The sequence below is a fragment of the Primulina eburnea genome, chromosome 18 (assembly GCF_022965805.1).
Source record: "Primulina eburnea isolate SZY01 chromosome 18, ASM2296580v1, whole genome shotgun sequence".
Lineage (NCBI taxonomy): Eukaryota > Viridiplantae > Streptophyta > Magnoliopsida > Lamiales > Gesneriaceae > Primulina > Primulina eburnea.
This window is the reverse complement of record NC_133118.1, coordinates 883835-898071: the sequence shown is the minus strand read 5'-3', so window position 1 is coordinate 898071 and position 14237 is coordinate 883835. Positions and strand designations below refer to the sequence as shown.

Below are 14237 nucleotides of genomic sequence, written 5' to 3'. Positions count from 1 at the left end.
CGAAACATGAGTTTTCGGATCTAAAAATAGCAGTCATACTAAAAACACCATAACTCACTTGTTTTTAATCCAAATAACTCGAATTTTATATCAAATCGAACGTATAAAAAAAATCTACGTTTTTGTAATTAAAAGTTTTCTCAAAATATGTACCGAAAAATCGCAGTATTTTACAGAACAACCAAAACGTGAATTTGGTGATCCAAAATTGTTTCAAACTTGATCTAGACGTGATTGCTCAAACTTCTACGCATCGCACATATAATTTTTGCATAAATAACAACACAACGCATAATATGACAAGATCGATGCATCAAGAACAGAATATACGTGCCTTTTGATATTTAAAAATACGGAAACGACGATACCGAAGCGGAGATGATACGGGAGACGATCCGGGACGAACTTGGCTCAATTTCTTCAAAGAAAACTTACTAAATATATGTTGGAAATTTTTAGAGGAGATGTGCTCGTTGAATGAAAAAAAAAGAAGGAAGAAAATGAAATAAATAAATTGAGAGAGGAGTGTTTTAAAAACACAACCTTTGCTTTAGTCAAAAAGTTTAATAGCATGTTTTGTTTTGTGTTTTGTGTTGTGTGTGTGTACGTGTATATGTGTGTGTAAATGTGTGAGTGTGTGAGTCAAAGTGTGTGTGCTTGTGTGTTGATATATATATGTGTATATATATATACCTACATATATATAAACAATTGTAACATATGTATTTAATATACTAAAAATCTATTTAAAAACATTTAACATACTAATTTAAAATAAATCTCATATTAACCCCATTATAAATTTTAAATTTAAATAAGATGCACAAATACTACAACTCTAAAATTTTAAAATAAATTAATCATTTAAATAATTAAGCTCTTAAATTACTAAAATTAATTAAATTATTTAAAATACTCCATCCTTATCTTAAATAAAATACTGCATTAAAATTTACTAAAAAAAATCATCTCTATCTCCTTTCCTCGATCTCGCTTCGAATAATCGTCTGAAACATAAAACTCTAGAAAATATTTTAACATACATTAAATAAACATAAATAATTAAAATAATAAATTTCATAAATTAAATATATGCATGGATTTTATGTATACTGATTTTGGGCTTTACACTCTTCCTCGGACTTGGAATAAACAAGAATATCATCGATGAATACAATCACAAAACGATCGAGATATTTACGAAATACTCGATTCATCAAGTCCATAAACACAGCAGGAGCATTGGTCAAACCAAAAGGCATAACCAAAAATTCAAAGTGTCTGTATCTCGTGCGAAAAGCTGTTTTCGGCACATCTTCTTGTCTAACTCTCACTTGATGGTACCCTGAACGAAGATCAATCTTAGAATACACCGAAGTACCTTGCAACCGATCAAATAAGTCATCAATCCTAGGGAGTGGATATTTATTCTTGACAGTAGACTTATTTAGTTGCCGATAATCAATACACATCCGCATCGTACCATCTTTCTTCTTGACAAATAGAATCGGTGCACCCCATGGTGAAGAACTCGGACGAATATACCCTTTACTCAACAAATCCTGCAATTGTTCCTTTCAGTTATTTCAGCTCAACAGGGGCTAAACGATATGGTGCTCGAGATATGGGTTTCGTTCCTGGCATTAATTCGATACTGAACTCAACTTCTCGTTCTGGTGGAAAACCAGGAATCTCTTCTGGAAACACATCGGGGAACTCACGGACTACAGGAATATCAGAAATCCGTCGCTCATCTTGCGATAGATCCACAGCATAAACCAGGAAAACCTTCATGACCAGAATCGAACAATCGATTCATTTCAATGGTAAAAACTAGAGGAATCTTGGCTTGAGAACCACGACCATATAAATTCCATTTAGGAGCAAAGCTAGGTCTGAAACGAACTATTCCTCGATAACAGTCAACAATGGCACGATTTGCAGTCAAAACATCCATACCAACGATACAATCAAAGTCATGCATAGTTAGGACTATGAGATTCAGATATAGAACGTTTTCATCGTGAAACAAAACCGCATTGAACACCACATGATCAGTGATAATCATTTTGCCCATCGGAGTAATAACAGATAGATTGGAATTCATACTAGTGGTGCGAAGATCATGCGAAACAACGAATGCATGAGAAACAAAGGAATGAGATGCTCCAGTATCAAATAACACTCGTGCTATAAAACCACATAGAGTACAATTACCGGTAATGATAGTACCTGGAGCTGCCTGAGCCTCATCCTCAGTCAAGGCAAATACATGAACAGATGACTGATTTTGTTGACCACCTTGCCCTCTGCTCTGATACGAAGGTCGACTAGGCTGATGGGAGGACTAGGACGCTGTTGGAATCCTATTACTTTGAGCTCCACTACCTGCCTGGGCTGATTTCCCCGTCTTACTAGGACAAACTCTAGCAAAATGGCCTGGCCGACCACAAACATTACAAACTCCTTGAACTCCAACACACTGATTACTGGAATACTTGCCGCCACAGTGATCACAGTAAGGTCCACTATAGCGATATCCCCCACGGTTCCTCGAACTCCCTGAACTCGAAGAACTAGAACCAGGCTTCTTAAATTGTTTCCCACGAGGACGAAGAGATGCAGAACCAGATGAACTGAATTGTTGTTTTCCCGACTGATGATGTTGGGTAGGAGCTCGATTGTCAGTCCTCTTAAGACTAGCTTCAGCCCTTTTTGTTATTTCCACTGCTTCGAGATAATTCAGTGGCTTACCGGTAGAAACAAAAGGGTGTAGATGATCGTTCAATCCTTCAATGAAACTTTCGACAACAGCAATCTGACTTGCCGCAACATGAGGAGCATATCTCAGCATAGCATAAAAAGTATCCGTATAATCCTCAACTGACATATCTCCCTGCTTCAAGTTATGAAACTCAGAAGCCTTAGAACTGTAGAATGATGGAGGACAATAACTTTCCTTAAACTTCAACTTGAATATATCCCATGATGGAATGATCCTCTGAGCATCTAAGGTCATTAATGTAGTAGACCACCACATTTTAGCACGATCTTTCAACTGATGCATAGCTAATCTCAATCGACACTCTGGAGGATACTCAATCAAATCAAACAATTCCTCAATCTCAGAAATCCATAACTCAGCTTTCTCAGCTCCTTCTGAACCACTGAATCGAGGAGGATGCATAGAATGGAAACGTGCAACTAACTCATCCATCCTAAGCTGGTCTAGGTGATCAGCAGCTTGCTCCACAAAAGTATCATCAACAACACGGACACGAGGTCTACCACGTCCACGACCTCTACCACGACCTCGACCTCGAGCTAAAGGAATCTCATCAACATGAATTTCTCCACCTCCTTCCATTCTATACGATAAAACACCAAAACAATTAGAATGGAAGTAAACAAATCATATAATCACATAAGCATGTTGTCAAGTAGCATACACAGGTGCAACAACCATTTTAGTGCCAAGACTCAAGTGTCCTAGACTCTAGTTCGAGCGTATCCCAGTTTACGCTCTGATACCAAGATGTGAGGCCCATTTACTCTAACGACAATTAATGATCAAACAATAATGGTTTGACTTACAACTGCAACGGAAAAAGGTTTAAAATACTTTAAAACGGACCTCAGGGCCTAGAAAAATTTCGGCATGACCTCCCCGTAAGTAGGACATCCCGAAAACTCAAACAACAGTTTATATCAAAATATACTCCAACTAGAGTCATTAAAACAACAACCAAAGTCAACAACCTATAGCCGCACTGGCCAGGACTAAACAGAATTTAAAACTTACCAAATACTCACCAGATCAAGAATATCACAGAGTCGCCTCAGAACATAACCAGAACAACCAAATATCAATACAGATACAGGGGGCATCTCCCCGGTAAATAACGTACAATACAAGCCTGAAACAAACTCAAGACATACATATAAACTAACTGGGAGACTCCACTGAACCGAACCAAGCAATCCAACCTCAATCCCGAGCTCCACTGATGGAACCTCGGCCTGATGCTACAAAACGACTCGGGAGATCTACCATGGTGTCCAATAACAACCACAGCAGCCCCCCAGTAAACAACTGAGGTCAGGATTCTGGTATGAAACAGTTCAACAATAACAACAATAAACATAAATCATGCAAAATCATATAATAAAATGTGATATGAAATGCATGAAAGGCTCAACGAATAACTGGGATAACAGGAGCCAACAAATGGTAAGATAACAACTGGAATAATGCTCGAGCAACAACACAGGGGAGCTACATCGTCATGCAGCTAAACCGCCCTGCCAAGTATGCGAGGTATGCCAAGCTGTGCTGAATAACACCCCTGACTCGGCTTCCATACAGCTGATACGATATAACAGGATGGCACAACAGAACGAACTAGATGACACAATCCCAGCGCTCACCTCAAAAGGCTGCACTAACCACGGGATTGTTCAATCACATCTACGGTCTCATGTGTATAGGCCTATCAGCCACACAATGATCCTGAGATAACAACAGTGCAGATAACAACGGATATCAACAATGGGCTAACAAAAACGATAGGGCTCAACATGAATGTCATAATTGTATGCCCAATGTTGAATGCCAATAATATGTCATAATAAATAAACATAGGTCACAATGAAGGCATTTAACAATATGCAACAGTCAACAAGTCATAAACACGATCCATGTTACACAGAATGACAATTAAACATAATTTATGTTTTACCGTCGTATGTTACCGAGCTTTAACATACTTATACCAACTTGAAACTCCAATATCAACTTCTCTTCAAGACGCTCGGCCTAAACAAAACCACAATAAGCCGATCGTGAAAACTACATTCCACACCAATGTCCGATTTGGCACAAAAGAGCATAAAATTCATATCTCGCTCAATATTAACTCAAATCACTATACGCCAATTGGAAATGAAAGATAACTCGATTATCTAACTTTTCTAGTAGAAACCATTTCCAGAATCCTAATAGATAAATCCCAGAATTATCAAGAACACACTGCCACTCAACATATTTTCGGACAGAATCTCGTACTGAGCAGTTTCGGCAAAATGAGCATAACTTTCTCAATTCTTAATGCAATTTAACGAATTTTATATCATTACGAATATAACACATAGCTTTACAACTTTCTTTGGAATCACAAGTCCAGAATCCGAGCGCATAATTGACAAAAACTCGAATTACAGTAGATGTCCTGCACAGAACCATTTCAGAATTCGATTTGACACATTTTGGTAGAAAAATCATATCAATTCTGTTTCTTATCCAAATTAATGATTCCAGTGGCTATAGAAAGCTAACAAACAGAGATACAAGTTCTTTTTAAGTCATTTCAACAAATTCAAACTACAAAAGTCGCAGCAACCCAAAAACTCTCACCCAAAATCGGAAGAAATCTCGCAGAAACAGAGCACCCGAACAGCAGCTTCGATCTACCCGAATCCTTGCTCAAACTTCGCGATTTTTGACTTGAATCGAAGCCTAGGATGTTAGGAAGACACCCCTTCAGACCGATCGAGATTTGGACGCCGGACGGAGGAGATATCGCGACTTTTCTGCGGCTGCTACACAAGTGACGAGAATTGGGGAAGTTTCTTTCTTTCTCTCTTACCTTATTCCTTCTCTCACTTATATGGTAAGTTGTGTGTATGTATATGTGTGTGTCTATATATATATATATATATATATATATATATATATATATATATATATTGTGTATTTGGTTACTAAAATAGTAACTCAAGCCCATTTATCCCGGTCTGTATTTATTTTGCTCTCGTGTGTTATTTAAACTCTATATGTATTTTTATATCGTTTTAACTCCGATATTCTAAAATACATATTTTTAACACACTTCTAAAATTTGTTTGGCATAAATAATTATTTTAATTTACAACTCAATAATTATTCTAATTATGTTAAATTACCGGATAATTAATTACAGGGCCTTACAACATAAGAGAGAGGAGAGAGGAGAGAGAAGAGGAGGAAGAGGAGAGGCACGTAAAGATAGGAGAGAGAACATAAGAGAGTAGAAGTGTCCAAAGAAGACAGAAGCACATAAGAGAAGAAAGATAACAAGGGGAGAGGAAGGAAGTGAAGACGGCAACAGTGCAGAACAGGAGGCTACAATGAAGCATGAACATAACGGAAAAGGAATTGAAGAGAGGAAGATAGAAGGCAAAAGCAGGAGGAATTCCTCAACACACGTCATAAATCACTGAGAATTCTTTTCATTTCTTCCGAATTATGTTTTCTTCATTGAATTTAAACATGGGTTTGCACTTTTGTTTTGATTTTATGGAATAAATTTAACTAGACTAAGACCAAGATAGGGCTAAACAATACTTTGTTTAATATTTGGTTTATTTTCTTGATATTATTGATTGATGTTATTTTAATATTTCTTGTTAATATCATGATCAACTATTTACATGTTTGTGATTAATCACGAATTGAAAGATGATTGATTAAATATAGCAACAAAGACGTCATCAACATATGGTTAAACTGACTAGAAATAATATTCGGTTTCAGTGCGGTTTTAGGTGAAAACTGAAATTCCACAAATATTTAATACATTTACATCTAATTGAATTCAATTAGAAATAATTAGACTTTTAGATTTTTATAGGTTTATTAACTCGAGGAATCGTTTAATAAATAATTTTGGAGATTTCACCGTGATTGTCAAGAATTAAATAATTAATTAAATTTTAATACGTGTCAGTATAGTAGAGTTTGGTACCGTTGTGTGTCTTAGTTCTTTATTTGAAGCTGAATCCCTCCTTGATCTTTTCATTCATCATTTGTAGTTGCAATTATTTTATTTAATAGTTTAGATTAATAATCCATATTTAATCTTTTTATTTATTTTGTCTAGCTTAAGTTAAGTTACAAAAATTATAGTAATTAAATATTAGTCTTTATGGGATCGAAAATTGGACTCATAATCCATTTACTATAACTTGACATATTCCGCTTGCTAGATTTATTCTCAACCGAAAGCGTCGGTCAACTACTTATCATGTTTTTTTTATCTACTAAACACAAGAAATTATCAATTAAATTCTTGGCAAAAAATGGGTTAATTTATGCACAAATTAAAACAACTGCAGTAATTTATTTGCAATTTGGTACATAACGTGAGAATATTGGCATAAATTTCGAGGAAAACCAGCACTGTCTTGACCCAAACTTATATATCTTATCAATAAATAAGGTTTAAGAAAACTACTTCTCATCGTGTTTTTTATCTACTAAACACAATACATGAGTAACTAAATTCTTGGCCTAAAATAGGCTAATTACGGCACATATTAAAACAATCACAGTAAAATTTGTTTGCAATTTGATACATAACATGAAAATATGAGCATAAATTCGTAGAATAACCACCATCATCTCGATTCAAACTTATATGTTTTACAAATGAGTAAGGTTTAGGAAAAATAGTTTTTATCATGGTTTTTTTATCTAATAAACATAAGAAACTAACAACTAAATTATTAGCATAAAATATGTTACTTTCAGTACAAATTAAAATAATTGCATTATAATTTATAATTTGGTACATAACATGATAATATGTGCATAAATTGCGAGAGAAACCATCTTTCTGATCCAAACTTATATATCTTATCAATGAGTAAGGTTTAGAAAACTATTTCTCATCATGTTTTTTATCTACTAAACACGGTTACACAAGTCACTAGGAACTAAAATCTTGGCACGAAATAAGTTAATTCTAGATCAAATTAAAATAGTAGCAGTGCAATTATTTTGCAATTTGGTACATAACATGGGAAATGGACATAAATTCCAAGAGAAACCACCATCATTTTGTCCCAAACCTATATGTCATATCAATGAGTAAGGGTTATGAAAATTACTTGTCATGTTTTTTATCTACTAAACACAGGAAAGTATCAATTAAATTCTTGGCATAAAATGGGTTAATTTAGGCACAAATAAGCAATTGCAGTATAATTGTTTGCAATTTGGTACATAACGTGATAATATAAGCATACATTTCGAGAGATACCACCATTGTCTTGACCCAAACTTATGTCTTATTAATGACTAATGTTTAAGAAAAATACTTTTTATCATGTTTTTTATTACTAAATACAAGACATTATCAACTAAATTAATAGCATAAAATAGTTTAATAACGACACAAATTAACACAATTGCAATATAATTTGTTTGCAATTTGGTACAAAACATGAGAATATGAGCATAAATTCGGAGCGAAAACACCATCAAGGTCAACTGATTTTAATATATATATATATATATATATATATATATATATATATATATATATATATAAATTAACTTATTATATTAAGTTCAAGCTCACCTCAACTTTAATTTCTAGATCCGTCCTTGACTCTTAGCTCTTACTCATCAAATATCCATATGAGTTGGTGGTAGGGTCGATCGCTCGTGTTATTTCGCGTTGTTTTAGGTGTGTTATTGCGTGATTTTATTTTTCAAGTCCGTATTTTATATATATATATATATATATATATATATATATATATATATAAATATATATATATCCCAAATATGAGATATTAATATGAAAATAGTTAGCAAAATGACCTTGGTTTTTTTTTTTAACAAAAACCTATTGTTCATAGTGTATTCGAAATAAGAGAGTTAATTTTCAAAAAAAAAAAATTTAATCAATATCATTTTTCAAAATTTATATATTATTTAAATTAATATGTAACCCGTGTAACATAAGACAAGTTTCACTTAGATTCAAATATACATTTTAAAACTATTTTTAATATATTTTAAATGTACTTTAAAAATTAAATTCTATTAAATAAAAAAATTATAAAATACATTTATCATTTTTATGAGTTATTTGCACCAAACCTCTTTTGAAATATCGAAAATTTACATTTATTCACTATGAAAGTTAAATAGGTATTCTAGATATTAACTTTTATGAGTTATTTGCACCGTGATATCTTTTTAAAAAATTAAACTGTGCTTAAATCTCTATATATATTTACCAAAAAAATAATTTAAAATTGGCTCGAATCTCTATAACTCCTTGTAAATAAAAAATTAGGTTGGGCTACAGCCTAGGATAACCACATTTGTTTTATTATTAACTTATATGGATATTTAATGAATAAGAGTGGGGAAATGTTGGGACTACGAAAAATAAAAGCAATAAACAACAGAAAACAATAGGATCAAAGCAAATACAGTTACTTTAGCAAAATTTTCGGATTTTAAGAACTATCGCAAAAAAAGAAGAAGCAATAAACAACATAAAATAATAGGATCAAAGCAAATAGAGTTAACTTAGCAACAACTTCCGCTGCCCCTCTTTGCCTCCCATATATACATACATGTAGGATTTGCATGTTTTTTCTCCCAAAATCAGAATTCTTAGGACTGATTTCACCATCCGTGAGTTTCGCCGATGAAAAGTAGTATTCGCAGCGTGCGTTTAATGCACGCTGTTGATGACGTGCTGCGGAAAATCATTTTTCTTGTAGTGGTGGGTATGGATTGAGTTTTCTTGATTTAGCATGAATGAATGGGCAGAAAAATAAAAGTGGATTAGGTGGGGTGTATTCAATTCAGAATTTTGATGATTTTAATGACTTTTTTAAGTGATAGACTTTTATGGATTTGATATATTTTTATTGACTTTTACAAAATCTCACAAATTTATAAACAGATTTATGTAGACTTTTTTGCAAGATTTTTATAGATTTTTGTGGATTTTTTTTTATAGAATTTTATAAATTTTGTACTTAATCATAACATATTATTTTTTTATTAATTTCTTTGAATCAATAATTAATTGACATATATAACATATTCAGTTTAAAATTATATTTTAATATTTATATTAATAAATAAATTAACTTATTTAAAATTTAAATCATTTAATCCTTACATGCGTATATATGTGAGTTTGTATGCATGTTTGTAAATTTTTAAAAATATATCAATTGATTAATCTGTAACTTTGTTTTTAAATTGATAATATATATTTAGAAAGAATACTATTTAGTATTGTGTGAATATAATTTTGTATAAAAATATCATAGCTTACATATTAATTGAAAATACTAAAATGAATTTAAAAAATCATGGTTGTTATGAGACTATTCAATTATTAAAAAATAAGCAACATTTTTTTGGATCATCTTTTATTATTATTGAACATTACATTAATTTGTATAAATTAAAATAACAAAATCATTTCTAGACTTCAGAACTTCCTGTGATATTAAAATAAAAAAATTACTAAATGAACAATCAACCAAAAAATAAAAATTTTGAAAAGGAAAGATGAAAATATATATATAAAGATACACTTCGAAAATTTGAGAGAGTGATAGAGATAGATGAGAGAAGATAAGAATAGATGCGATGTGAAGCGACAAAGAAAAAAAAAACTTGTGTATGAGTTAGAAGTTTTAAAACTCTACCCAAATATTTGGGTTGAACAATTTATAGTTGTACTTTATGCTTTACAGTGGGTCTCATGTGAGACCGTCTCATAGATCCTACTCTGTGAGACGAGTCAACCCTACTGATATTCACAATAAAAAGTAATACTCTTAGCATAAAAAGTAATACTTTTTCATGGATGACCCAAATAAGAGATCCGTCTCTCAAATACGACCTGTGAGACCGTCTCATACAAGTTTTTGTCTAGGCTTTAATGTTTGTGTGTTAATGAATTCCACAAAGTTATTAAAAGTCTATAAAAAAATTTGAATACGTATAGATTTTTATAGAGTTTTTAAAAGTCAATGTAGAATATCACATGACTTTTTAAAACTCTATGGAAGTCTATTTTGAATACCACTAGACTTCTATAGGATATATAAAAGTCTTAATTGAATACATCTAAACTTTTAAAAGTTACAAAATTAATTAAAAGTAAATAAATCTCATATATTAAATACACTACCTTAAATCGTGAATGAAGGAGGAGCTAGAGTAAGAGTAAAAATAAAAATAAAATGGAAAAATATGGAAATTAACTGATCAAAGAGTTTAAAATAAGTTGAGTAGGTTTCTTGTGAGACCGTCTCACGAATCTTTTATCTGTAAGACAGGTCAACTCTACCGATATTAACAATAAAAAGTAATGCTCTTAACATAAAAAGTCATACTTTTTCATAGATGATCCAACTAAGAGATCCATAAAATACGACCCGTAAGACCTAGGGATGTCAATGGGGCGGGTATGGGGTGGATATGGCTAAACCCAAGACCCGTCCCATGAAGAAAATTTGGACCCATTACCCACCACACCCCGGTTAAATAATCTTTAGACCCGCCCCACTTCAAATACGAAATGGGGCGGGTTAGACCCATGAGACCCGAATTTTTTAAAATGAAAACATTAATCTTCTTTGAGAGATACCTTGAGGCTTGAACCACTAGCATTAGCGTATAGTTATGGTGGAGCAGGGACAGTAGGGCTTTATTTATAATTAGTCTACCTATTTGGATAATAAACTAAAGCCCAACCCAAAAAAGAATCAATATGTCTATGGTTGATCTTGAGGTGGGCTACTAAAAAAAAAATTAATAAAACTAAATCTTAGAATATTTATATCTACATATATGAGGTGGGTATGAGGCGGGTATTATAGGACTCATGACCCGCCCCATACCCATACGGGTCTGAAAAACTGGACCCGAGACCCACCCCATGACCCATTTAGTATGCCCAAACCCGTCCAGATGGAGCGGGTCCATTGCGGGTCTGGGTTTTACCCAGACCCATTGACATCCCTGGTAAGACCGTCCCACACAAAATTTTGACAAATATGTTTTGGGTGTGTCAGAGATTGCAGCATAAAATTTTCTGATTTAGGGACTGGACACTAATTTGTGTAAATGATCAGGGATTTATCACCAATGTTTCCATTTTGCGTGGTCTACAATAATTTTGGATGATTGATATGATTTTATTCGAATAAAATTGAGAGATTTCAACATACACTCTCTCGTTCCTCCCCTAATTTCCAGACCCAACCTGGCCCAGTCCGCCGCCTCGAGCGGTGGCTCCACCTCTTCCCGGTCGTGGGCCTGCATCCTTTGATGGATTCTCCGGCTAAATTAATCCCTCGGAGCTCGCAATTTTGAAAAAAAGATACATTATTTCACAGAAAATCATCCCACTCGAATTCCCATTTAAAGAATGGTGGTGGCTTCTGGAACAAATGCCTTTTCTAAGGAAATGGCCATTCGGAAGCGAATTGCCAGCATGTAAGCTTGTTGTTTTGGTATCTTGATTATGCTTAAAATCTATTACGTATTTGTCTTTTTAACTCGTTTAAAAGAGATTATATGATTTTGTTTTCGACTTTTGCTAGTGAACAGTAGGCGGAAATTGGCCAAAATAATGTTAGCTTAGCACTTTAGCCGGCTGTTTTGTTTCAAATTTGTCATTTTATTGGAAATTGCTAGCAGCAAGAGGATTTGGTTTCCTATGAATCAAAGAACTTGATTTGAGAACGAAGTTGAAGTTTGGATTTTAACTGAGACCAATGGTTGGTGCATTTGAAAACATCTATATTTGTTTATACAAATACTTCAATTTTCGAGGTGTGAAATTGAAATCTCTTTGTTTCAAATAGCTCAATTCAAATGCACCCATGTGTTGCACTTGGATCGAATCATTTATGGAATGGATTTGGAAGAAATGATTCGAAATGACTGCTAAAGTTGAGAATTTAAATTGCCTTGTTTTGGATTAAAAATAACTTGAAGTGAAGTTTAGGGATCCGAATCCATGGATTAAAAAAATTAAGAATCAAAGATGCGAAATCATTCCATCCACATGTTGCTGTACCGAATTGAGAATGATTATTTGGTGAACGATTCAAAGCAGGAGAGGGTACTTTTCTGGTTTTCGTAGAATAAAATTTACTTGATAGAAATATTGTCATAATTTTTATAAAATTGTTTAATGTCCTGTCATTAATTTACATGTGTATAAGAATATTTTGTGGGTAGTTTCAGATGTAGATTTGTATTAGGTAATTGGTTTATAGATTCATTTGAGAAATTCATAATATCAAAGAATCACTTTTGGATGAATCTTAAGGCTTCTATATTGGGACGGTCTCACGGGTCGTATTTGTGATACGGATCTCTTATTTGGGTCACCCATGAAAAAGTATTACTTTCTATGCTAAGAGTATTATTTTTTATTGTGAATATGGGTAAGGTTGACCCGTCTCACTGAAAATGATCCGTGAGACAGTCTCACATGAGACTCACTCTCTATATTGATGTTAATTCTAAATTGGTATACATGACAATGTCCCACTTGAGATCAAAGTATGGAAGAGTTCATAATTTATGTCTAAAACGAAGCTAGATAATTAATAAATCCTAAAATTGTTTAATATTTTGATTATACACAATATTTTTTAAAAATTAATTACTTATAAAAAAATCTTAAATATATCATTTTATAAAATAACAATATTCGTATTATATAAAAATAACAAATATTAAGTATGTTTTAAAATATTAAAATGTTATGAAAATAAGTAGAAGGAAAAAATATTTGTGTTGTTGGATTATATGAATAAAATGGAAAATAAATTTATTTCTGCAAGAATAAATCATTTACATTGCATGTGCGCGCTATTCGAAACATATTTATATGCCATACATAATCTTACTTTTATTTATTTTAACTAAATTAAAAATGAATTGATTTACTTCATACCAGATCACACCATCTAAAAAAAAGATGGATACCAATAATCTTAACATACCATCTATGTTGCACGGATACGGGTATGGATGTCGTATCGAACACGATACGGATTCGGCGATACGAAATTTTTTGAAAATATAAGACACGATACGGCTAGGATACGACAATTATTAAAAAATATATATAAATTTAGTATTAAAAATTTATACGTATTTATATAAATATATTGTAGAAATATATATACATATTTATGTAAATTTAGATAATGTACAATTTTAGAACAGTGATTTAAAAAGAAAAGACAAAAAAAAAATTTGAATTTTTTTTTTTTCCAAAACGTATCCAAAAACGTGTCCCCGTCGTGTCCATGGCGTATCTGACTGGTCAAACATGCAAAAATTCAACGATACCGATTTTGCATTATCCGACATGCGTATCCACGTATCGTATTCGTATCCGTGTCCGATA

The 14237-nt window shown here is 32.7% G+C and overlaps 3 protein-coding genes across 5 annotated transcripts in view; 2 read left to right on the top strand and 1 right to left on the bottom strand.

Annotated features, from left to right (window-relative positions):
- The window catches only part of LOC140819808 (uncharacterized), a 31380-nt gene extending 25705 nt beyond the window's left edge, over window positions 1-5675 (bottom strand). Inside the window, exons 1-3 of one of the 3 annotated variants that reach the window (XM_073180041.1) lie at window positions 5414-5675; window positions 4768-4816; window positions 2233-4047 (exon numbers count right to left, since the gene is read on the bottom strand). In XM_073180041.1, the coding sequence (XP_073036142.1) occupies window positions 2348-3367 (1020 nt within the window). In that variant the 5' untranslated portion in view covers window positions 3368-4047; window positions 4768-4816; window positions 5414-5675 and the 3' untranslated portion in view covers window positions 2233-2347. The remainder of the gene's footprint in view (window positions 1-2232; window positions 4048-4767; window positions 4817-5413) is intronic. The other 2 variants (XR_012115292.1, XM_073180040.1) reach the window with 2 other exon arrangements.
- The window catches only part of LOC140819946 (pentatricopeptide repeat-containing protein At2g27800, mitochondrial-like), an 82270-nt gene that overhangs the window by 36729 nt on the left and 31304 nt on the right, over window positions 1-14237 (top strand). The window lies entirely within an intron of this gene.
- LOC140819947 (uncharacterized) overlaps window positions 11999-14237 on the top strand; it is a 32589-nt gene continuing 30350 nt past the window's right edge. Inside the window, exon 1 of the mRNA XM_073180226.1 lies at window positions 11999-12304. Within this exon, the coding sequence (XP_073036327.1) occupies window positions 12237-12304 (68 nt within the window). The 5' untranslated portion in view covers window positions 11999-12236. The remainder of the gene's footprint in view (window positions 12305-14237) is intronic.